The 10,612-nt window shown below is 41.7% G+C and overlaps 1 protein-coding gene across 1 annotated transcript; it reads right to left on the bottom strand.

Moving 5' to 3' along the window:
• Window positions 1–1,032: 1,032 nt before the first annotated feature.
• On the bottom strand, window positions 1,033–10,209 carry LOC143026126 (uncharacterized). The gene is made up of 3 exons (XM_076186129.1): window positions 9,815–10,209; window positions 7,211–9,592; window positions 1,033–1,138 (listed from the first exon to the last, which is right to left on the bottom strand). Exons 1-3 carry the CDS (start codon window positions 10,207–10,209, stop codon window positions 1,033–1,035), a joined length of 2,883 nt encoding a protein of 960 aa, XP_076042244.1.
• Between the last annotated feature and the right edge of the window lie 403 nt (window positions 10,210–10,612).

The following is a 10,612-nucleotide window of genomic DNA, read 5'->3' as shown; positions in this document are numbered from 1 at the left end:
CTTCTTCTTCTTCTTCTTCTTCTTCTTCTTCTTCTTCTTCTTCTTCTTCTTCTTCTTCTTCTTCTTCTTCTTCTTCTTCTTCTTCTTCTTCTTCTTCTTCTTCTTCTTCTTCTTCTTCTTCTTCTTCTTCTTCTTCTTCTTCTTCTTCTTCTTCTTCTTCTTCTTCTTCTTCTTCTTCTTCTTCTTCTTCTTCTTCTTCTTCTTCTTCTTCTTCTTCTTCTTCTTCTTCTTCTTCTTCTTCTTCTTCTTCTTCTTCTTCTTCTTCTTCTTCTACTTCTTCTTCTTCTTCTTCTTCTTCTTCTTCTTCTTCTTCTTCTTCTTCTTCTTCTTCTTCTTCTTCTTCTTCTTCTTCTTCTTCTTCTTCTTCTTCTTCTTCTTCTTCTTCTTCTTCTCCTTCTCCGCTCATTATAATTCCTTTTTTCTTCTTCTTCTTTTTTCTTATCTTTCAATGACCCCAGACAACTCGGCACTGGGCTTATCTGGTCCCTTCTGGGTTGATCCTTTCAACGACTCTTTACGACTCTTCATAAGCTTGAAGACCTCTTTGCTCTTCAAAACTGTAAAGGGACTTCACCAGGGCTCATTTACGGCAACTCATCTGCGGAGGAGAAACGGTGCCGTCTGTTCTGGAAGACAGTATTGCACAACGTCTCAGATCCCCGCGAGAAATTTCTTGTTATTGGTCTCTGCAGTTGAGGAGCATTGCACAGATAATGGAGTCTTCGTTTTTTGTTAAACTTCTGTTTGTGTATTGGAAATAGAGTACTGTTTGTTTTTAATTTGAATAATATTTTTTTCATTATTCCTGCTGAAGATGTGATCTATATTTTTTCATGTATTGTTAATTTTTTTGTCCTTTCGGTGTAAATAATCTTCATATTAGAATATACTGAACATGAGGTATCTACACAGACATGATCGTAATAATAATCATAATCATAATCATAATAGTAATCATAATCATGATCATGATCATATTCACAATCATAACCATAATCGTAATCATGTTCATAATCATAATAATAATCGTAATTATATTTGATCATAATCATTGTCATGTTCAAGATCATAATCATGATCATAATCGTAATCATAACCATGATCATAATCGTAGTCATAATTATGATCATAACCATAACTATTTTTATGATCAGGATCGGGATCATAATCATCAAATTTTACTTATCTACAGTACTGCAATGTACATAGAGCGATGCATTTTCCATCATGCAGCCTCCAGGCTTTGTTCAAAGTTAGTCTGGTTTCAAAGCTAATAGGCGAACATACAGTAAAGTTAACCGTCATTTAACATGTTACAGTAAATTTCAACTTTCTATAGTATATGGGATTTTGAAGATAGACAGAAATGTGCGATATACGTTTGAGCCATTGGTTTAAAATATATTGGACTACCCTTTCGACTTCTTTACAGTTGAAGGAGATATATATTATGTCATATGCTGGGAATGTAAATAATGTAAATGGAAAGTCTAGTGTTATATTTACAAATGTGGATGTATATACTTTTGATAAGATTTAGAACTAAGGTCATTACTTGATACCTTAAGTAACAAGCCGCATTCTGTTTTACACTCTTATTATTGGTTTGGTTTTGTGATGAGGCTGTGTTATTAGGGTGGTTTCTAAAGTCAGTCATAATTGTCAATATTTTACATATCTATGAGCATTCATTTCGTTACATGAGAATGGTTTCTTGTTTATAGCGTTGAGCTGATTTTTTCAAACTATTTCTTGCACTTTCAAAGACTCAGAATGTAAACAAGTACATGTCTGTTAACTTCGGAAAAAAACGACATGACGTCATCTAAGACATAAGTTAGGGATGGTTAGTTTACTAGACAAACGTTATTTTCTACCTTATTAACGCCGTTATAATTTTCTTTTTTACTTGAATTTTATTATATACTAGACCACCCGTGACCCGTTGGGTCAAATTCAATTTTAAACGATACGTTGTTAATAAAATGGTCAATCTCAATTTTTTATTAAGACAATGCTCTATTCAGTAGACGAAGGCAGTGACTTGATTAGTTATAAGAAGTGAAATGCAGAAGATTGTGACGTCATGTCGTCGTTGCTTGAAACGCTACGCATCATATGATTTATAGGGTTCGTAATATTTTGATAAACTCATTATGCCTCATAGATGCTAATTCAGGAGTTGACTATACTTTTAAATACTGAATATGAAAAAATTATAAGTATATATAAATATATATATATATATATATATATGTATATATATATATATAAATATATATATATATATATATATATATATATATATATATATATATATATATGTTGGGTCAAATAAAATTTTAAATGATACGTTGTTATAAGAAGTGAAATGCAGAAGATTGTGACGTCATGTCGTCGTTGCTTGGAACACTACGCATCATATGATGTCGTGACGTCATGTCTCTTCTTCTGATTGGCTGGTTCTTAGTCGTGACGTCATATCTCTTCTTATGATCTCTTCTTCTGCTTAGCTGGTCCTCGGTCGTGACGTCATATCTCTTCTTCTGATTGGCTGGCCCTCAGTCGTGACGTCATATCTCTTCTTCTGACTGGTTGGGTGACGGTTTCAAGCAAGCAAGATGACAGGCAAGATTATCAGAATTTTTTAAGTATATAGATACTTTTTATTCTTATGGTTGTTTTCCCTATTTTTGGTAACGTCTGTTGGATGATATTGGGGAAATTCTGCTCTCAGTGATTTTGAGGTCACTTTGCTTACCTCTATTCTATCATTATTCTATCATTACCCTATATACGATGATCTTTTTTTTTTTTTTTTTTTTTTTTTTTTTTTTTTTTTTTTTTTTTTTTTTTTTTTTTTTTTTTTACAAGGTTTTATCTCGTCTGGGTTTTTTTTTTTCCAACCTCTGGGAAACAATATCACGTGAATTCACTTCCAAATAGTACTTTGGCTGGGGTTTTCTGTCGCAAGCATCTTTCTTCACATCCAACATTTATGATGCGACCAAGTTTACGAGGTCGTAAAAGGACTCATTCAAGTCTACGACCCAGAAATCTATGCCTCCGATAGCTCCCCCTCGGGAAGATTATTCGTTGCTGTAGTGGGATTATTTATTTATCTATTGATTGATTTATATATTTATTTACTTATTTATTATATGTGCATCCATTTATTTAGTTATTTGATATATTCTATTTCATTTTTCAAATATACTTTATTTTTTATTATATCTTTATTTAGTTTCATTTATTTATTTACTCGTATTCACACACACACACACACACACACACACACACACACACACACACACACACACACACACACACACACACACACACACACACACACACACACACACACACACACACACACACACACACACACACACACACACACACACACACACACACACACACACACACACACACACACACACACACACACACACACACACACACACACACACACACACACACACACACACACACACACACACACACACACACACACACACACACACACACACACACACACACACACACACACACACACACACACACACACACACACACACACACACACACACACACACACACACACACACACACACACACACACACACACACACACACACACACACACACACACACACACACACACTCGTGGCACAGTTGGTAGAGTTCCCGGCTGCCAGTACGGAGGTCCGGATTCGAATCCCGCCGAGGCCTGAAATAATTTCAGTATCGTTGCGCTGCGGGTTGTTGCTCCAACTCTCGTGGGCGGGGAGTCGGGTGTGTGTGTGCGTGTAAGGTCACAACATTGCCCATAGATCGGTCATATACGAGCTCTGAGCTCTCTTCCGGGAGTAAAATAGCTGTCGATCACGAGTCCAACAAGTGATCGGAAGACCATGGTGAATCACACATACACACGCGCGCGCACGCACACACACACACACACACACACACACACACACACACACACACACACACACACACACACACACACACACACACACACACACACACACACACACACACACACACACACACACACATATATATATATATATATATATATATATATATATGTATGTATATATATATATATTCGTGAGATCGAAACCCAATTTTGACGTTCAGCCAAGTAGAATCGATTAACATTATTCAGAATCGAACATTACAAAAGACATAACCAGAGCAAAAGGAGTTTGATTTTACTTTCAAAAATTGTGCGTCAATTGTTTAATCCCAACGATTTTCTAATCATTGTCATGTCTTTTTGATTGTTGTATGTTCCTTTGTCGATGACTCAGCTGAATTAATTGTATTTCTATATGTCTGGCCCATTTGTTTCCCAACGGGAATGATGAAGCTGACATTTTTTTCAGCGACAATTACCCATACGTTGAAAAATGTAAATTATTTTATATTTTTTGTTAACAAAGACAGCAAAAAAAAAAAGACAGATTTTTGTTATGACTGAAAGAACGTCATGACATTTTTACAATCATAAGCAAAATTTATATTTCATTTCGCTTTTCAATAATATGTAACTCTGAATCCCTGTCAACCAATATATGTGTATAGGCCATTCTTGATTGAATTTATTCTCCGACTTTTCATCTGCACCAATGCAGCTATTTTTTCATTCTTTAAATAAACGTACAAGCCGATTGATATATTCGAAGGATTATATCTTCTAACGTCATCGCTTGAGTTACAGAGAATCATAGTCGACATGACGTCACAACACCATTCAAAATTTTCTTTCGGTTCAGTGGGTGATCTATGTATGTGTTGCATGTAGGCCTACCTGAATCCATGCTGTCGTCCAGCCCAATGAGGACAACATAGGTTTTCCAGAAACACTGTTTCTTTGGAACGTGCACCATGAACTTTAATCGAGAATACAAATTTTCCTATTGACAATATCGTTTTAACTCTACTCAGTATCCCAAAGTCCTAGCGGGTAATTACTGTGAAAGGAGAGAGAGAAAAAAAAAACCTAAAAGGTGAATTGATGGTCAAACCGACATTATTATTATTATTGTTATTACCATTATTATCATCGTTATTGTTATTATTGTCATTATTATTATTATTATTATTATTATTATTATCATTATTATTATTATTATTATTATTATTATTATTATTATCATTATTATTATTATTATTATTATTATTATTATTATTATTATTATTATCATTATTATTATTATTATTATTATTATTATTATTATTATTATTATTATTATTATTATTATTATTATTATTATTATTATTATTATTATTATTATCATTATTATTATTATTATTATTATTATTATTATTATTATTATTATTATTATTATTATTATTATTATTATTATTATTATTATTATTATTATTATTATTATTATTATTATTATTATTATTAATATTAATACTATTATTGTCTTTATTATTATTGTCATTATCATTATTATCATTATTATTATTATTGTTATTGTTATTAATATTATTGTCGTTATTATTATTGATATTATTTTATTATTATCATTAATATTTTTATTGTTATCATTATTATCATTATTATCATTATTATTATCATTATTATTATTATTATTATTATTATTATTATTATTATTATTATTATTATTATTATTATTATTATTATTATTATTATTATTATTATTATTATTATTATTATTATTATTATTATTATAATCATCATCATCATCATCATCATCATCATCATCATCATCATCATCATCATCATTATTATTATTATTATTATTATTATTATTATTATTATTATTATTATTATTATTATTATTATTATTATTATCATTATTATTATTATTATAATTATTATTAGTATTATTATCATTATTATTATTATCATCATCATCATCATCATCATCATCATCATCATCATCATCATCATCATCATCATTATTATTATTATTATTATTATTATTATTATTATTATTATTATTATTATTATTATTATTATTATTATTATTATTATTATTATTATTATTATTATTATTATTGTTATTAATGTTATATTTTTGTTATTATTATTGTTATTATTATTAGTCGTAGTAGTAGTAGTAGTATAATTATCGTTAGTATTGGTATTAATATCATTATTCCTATTATCATTGTTAGTATTACTAGTATTACCAATACTTATATTCATATTATTGTATGTACATTGTGACGAATGTGGATAGGAGGTAAAGGGAACACGGGCTGAGGGAAATACTTTTATTCCTGACTAGTTTCGCCTGAGTGGCTTCTTCAGAGGAATATAGTTTGAAGTTTTTTAGTTTATTATTTAACATTAGTACATGAATATATACACAATCACATACACGTATGTATATATACTCGTGCATACATATACTTATAACTATATACATATACATATAAAAATGCGCGGGCCACAAGCCCGCCGCTGGGGCTTACGCCCCGATATTTTGCTACCATGTTTCAGCGAGGGGGCGGAATGTCTCGCATGATGGTTAGCAATTTGCTAGGTGTGTTAAGAGCCCGCCTGACCAAATGGGCGGCCAAAGCTTCCTCATCCTGTGGGCCCTCGATGGGTTGCTGTCTTAGTTGAGCTGTGGCGGGGCAGTGAACCAGGTAGTGTATCAGCGGTCGACGGCTCTGGAGGCCGCAGTGTTCGCACTCCTGACCACTGAACTCGGGCCGTAGCTGCTCCAGCGTGCCGTACCCGAGCCGGAGCCTGTGCAACCGAACTTGGTCGGCTCTAGTTAGCGGACGGCCGCATTGTAGCGGCTGGTAATTTGTGGTGGCAGCGTACCATGCTGCCTGCCGCGAGGTTCTCTCCATGGTGCGATGGTGGTGATGAGCGGAGTGCCAGGTGCTCCGCTTAGCCTGCGTCTTGATCTGCTGCAGGCTGGGGAGGACGTAGCAGGATACTGCGGGCATGGTGCTAGCTGCTCGGGCTGCTGCATCCGCCAACTCGTTCCCTCGGAGCCCCACGTGACTGGGTACCCAGTTCATCCGTAGGTGCCGGCCTTCACCGGCAAGTCTCTGCGCGCTGAGCTGAATGGATGTTACCAGCTGGATGTTGTCGGTGGGGCTGGCTTGCTGGAGTGTCTGGAGGGAAGATTTGGAGTCTGTGTGTATAATTACCGCACCTTCACGATGGTGAAGGGCGTGCTCCAGGGCTTGCTGTATGGCAACTAACTCCGTCTGCAGGGTAGAGCAGTGGTCGGGGGTCCTCCATGACAGCGTCTCCCCGCCGGTGACTGCCGCCGCTCCGGTCGTGCCTCGAACAGGGTCCACAGATCCGTCTGTGTAGTACACGGCTCCCCCTGGGATGCTGGCCTGTGTCACAGATGCCAGCGCGTGTAACCACAGCTCGTGTTGTGTGCACTGTGCCTTCCTTGCTGGCGGGTTGTTGATGATGATTTCGACGGGTGGGGGCTGCCATGGGGCCGGTACAACGTAGTTTGCAACGGCCAGATCCGGACTCCACATGGCTATTTGACCGTCGTCGAACAGTGCATTGGTGGCGTCAGCTATCCTCCGTAGCCAGGTGTTTGTGCTGAAGAGGTCCCGTCGCTGCGGTAGGGTCCTTTTGATTTTGGTTCGTGCTATGGTCTCCCTGTCTTGTCGGAGGATCTTAGCCACCCGGCAAGTCGCAATATGTTGAACCCTGGAGGCCAGAGGTACCAGTCGAGTCTCACTTTGCATTATGGACATACTGGTCCAGCGAGGTGCCCCGAGCATGGTCCTCATGGCCTGGTTCTGGATGCACTCGATCCTCCTTTGTTGGGTGGGTGACAGGGAAACCAGCACGACAGCGCTGTAGTCAATCAACGAGCGGACGGCCTGTATGTAGTACAGGCGCAGCACGGCATGTGAGGCTCCAGAGTGTGTCCTTGTCATCGCCCTCATGACATTGATTCTCGTCCTCGTCCTCTCCCTTAGGTAGGTGACCTGGGTGTTGAAGGATAAGCCTTGGTCAACCCATACTCCCAGGTACTGGTACGAGCTGGTCCAAGCCAGCTGGATACCCTGAATGTGGAGGTGGGTGTCCGGGGTGGTGGCCTTAAGCATCAAGGCCTTGGACTTCTCAGCTGAGATCTTGAGGCCCAGTTCTTCACACTTGTTAGAGATAAGATCAAGGCCCTCTTGTGCTCTGGTGATCCTATTGCCTCGGGTTTTGCCCGAGACGACAAGAACCAGGTCGTCGGCATAGCTGAGAAGCGCCGTGCCACCCCGGAAGGGTAGGCTCACCAACTGTTCCATTAGGAGGTTGAAGAGGACGGGGCTGAGAACCCCACCCTGCGGAGTGCCGTTCTCTAGGTCCCGGTAGGCTGAAAGGTGGCCTTGGAACCTGACCCGGGCGCGTCGGTGTAGCAGGTAGTCCTCTATCCAGGAGAGGAGTCGTCCCTGGACACCCCGCTGTACCAGCGCATCTAGGATGGCGTGAGCACTGGCTAGCTCGAACGCTTTTTCCAGGTCGAGGAAAACGGCCACGGCAGGGCGGTTGTCTATGTGACTCAGGAGAGTCATGATGCTGTCGGCCGTCCCTACGCCCTTGGAGAATCCGAAGATGTGTGGGTGGAGGGGGCCCAGACGCCACATGAGTCGGGTGAGTACCATGCGCTCCGCTGTCTTGGCCGTGCAGCTCAGCAAGGAGATGGGACGTGGCTTGGAGGGCTCCCTGGGCTTAGGGATGGGCTGGATGTCCGCTCGTTTCCAGGTGGTTGGGAGACGTCCTACCAGCCACGAATGGTTCATCAGGGCCAGTAGTGCTGCCTCCCCGGCAGGCCCCGCGTGAGCTAGCATAGAATAGGTCACGCCATCCGCTCCCGTAGCCGTATCTCTACCTTTCTTGGCCCGGGCCAGTTCTTGTGGCGTGAAAGGTACATCGGTGACGTCAGGTGTTGCTCGCGCCGTACCGACGGCCTGCTCTCGTGCTGGCCTGAGCTGCTGCTGGAGGTTCTGCATCTGTGCGGGGAGCTGGGAGTTGGCGCACCGTGTGGCGAACATATCCGCTAGTCGTTCTGCTTCCTGTTGTGGCTCTGGGTGTGAGGCAGGACGAGGGGCGCGCTTCCCGGAAGCCGTCCTCAGTTTGGCCCACAAGTCTGCCAAGCTGGTGTGCTGGGAAAAGCTGGCACACCACTCCAGCCATTTGGCCTCCCGTACCCGGCTTGAGACTTGTCGAGCGTGTGTAACCACTTCCTTCAACAATTGTAGGTTAGTTGAAGTGGGTCGCTTGCGGTACAGCTTCCGATGAATGTTGACCAGGTGATTCTGCTCCCGGACTTCCTCATTGTAGAACCACCAGTTCCGACGCCATCGATGCCCTGGATGTCGTCTGGGGATGGCTGCTTCTGCTGCTCTTTCGATTGCTGTAGTGAATTCTGTTTCTCGCTGGTCTAGGTCCTCCGGCGGGTCGCACGCTTTCCACCAGTCATCCAGGGCGGCCTGGAACTTCTTCCAGTCCGCCCTCCGCAGGTCCCATCGAGGTGGTTGGAGCGGTGGTAGTGGGAGTGCGGCCCTTAGAGTGGTGATGACGGCGTAGTGGTCGCTGGTGAGAGTAGGATGCACACGCCAGCTACTTCCGGAAACTAGATTGGTTGACACCAGGGTGAGATCCAGTCTGCCTCCCCGGACGTGAGTGGGTTCCCCAGTATTTAGAAGGGAGATTTCCTGGACCTCTTCCAACGTGGTTGCCAGTTGGCGGCCGGTCGGGTTAGTCGGAGAGGGGGAGTGAAGCAGTGGATGATGGGCGTTGAAGTCTCCAGCTACTAAGATATTGTTGTGGGTAGCTAGTGACAGTATCTCATCGGCCTCCAACGGTTTCCCGGGGCTCCTGTAGATGTTATAGATGAGGAGTGGCAGGTCGGGAAGGAGGAGCTCCACAGCCATCACCTCCACACCCTCACCACAGTGTACGGGTCGCGCAACCCTGCGGTGTGGTAGGTTATTCTTCACCAGCACCATGCAACCACGGTGTCCTATGCCTCTGTCAAGCGGGAGTGAGTGGACCGTGTAGCCCCCTATTCTCCATTCGAAGTCACCGGGTGCTAATGTTTCCTGTAGAAGCACGATATCCATGCCCTCCTCCATGATTGTTTGGAGGAGTTGGTGCTTCTTGTTGCGTATTCCCTGCATGTTCCACTGGAGCACCTTCAGGCTGCCGAGGTCGTGTGGTGCTGGAGAATTTCTCATGTGCGCATTACTCTGCTCCATCTTGGTGGTGGGGGGAGACGCTGTTGGTGGGTGTCCTGGCAGGCTGGTGCGGGGTGGGTAATGTGCCCTCGAAAGTGGCCGCCATTACTTCTCGAATGAGAAGAGAGGCCAGGTCTTCATCTCTGCCTGGAACAGTGTTTGGCTGTTGTAGCAGGCGTCTGAAGACTGCTGCAGCTGCCATGAGCATCCCCTCAAGCGGTGGGTAGCGGGTGGCAATGGGCCTGACTCCGGTCGCTGGTTTGTCTCCGGCCGGGAGTTTGGCTGGAGGGACTGCGGTAGCGGATGTGGCGAGGGTTGACGGGGCGGTTCTCCTAGCTGGGGGTGCTGGAGTTTCTGGTGTCTTCTTCTTTCGTCGTCGACGTCCCTTGCGCCGGGCGTTGTG

The sequence above is a fragment of the Oratosquilla oratoria genome, chromosome 6 (genome assembly GCF_046742065.1).
Source record: "Oratosquilla oratoria isolate Oo_2021 chromosome 6, ASM4674206v1, whole genome shotgun sequence".
Lineage (NCBI taxonomy): Eukaryota > Metazoa > Arthropoda > Malacostraca > Stomatopoda > Squillidae > Oratosquilla > Oratosquilla oratoria.
The sequence above is the reverse complement of the archived record's forward strand: the minus strand, read 5'-3'. Positions and strand labels throughout refer to the sequence as shown.

Excerpts from the sequence above, each read along its gene's own strand:
- LOC143026126 (XM_076186129.1), bottom strand. The coding sequence starts at position 10,209 with ATGAGAAATTCTCCAGCACCACACGACCTCGGCAGCCTGAAGGTGCTC. Across the intron at positions 9,593-9,814 it reads TTGGAGGCCGATGAGATACT|CTGGCGTGTGCATCCTACTC; the intron begins GTCACTAGCTAC and ends TTCCGGAAGTAG. Across the intron at positions 1,139-7,210 it reads TGCTCTACCCTGCAGACGGA|TTATGGTTATGATCATAATT; the intron begins GTTAGTTGCCAT and ends TCATAAAAATAG.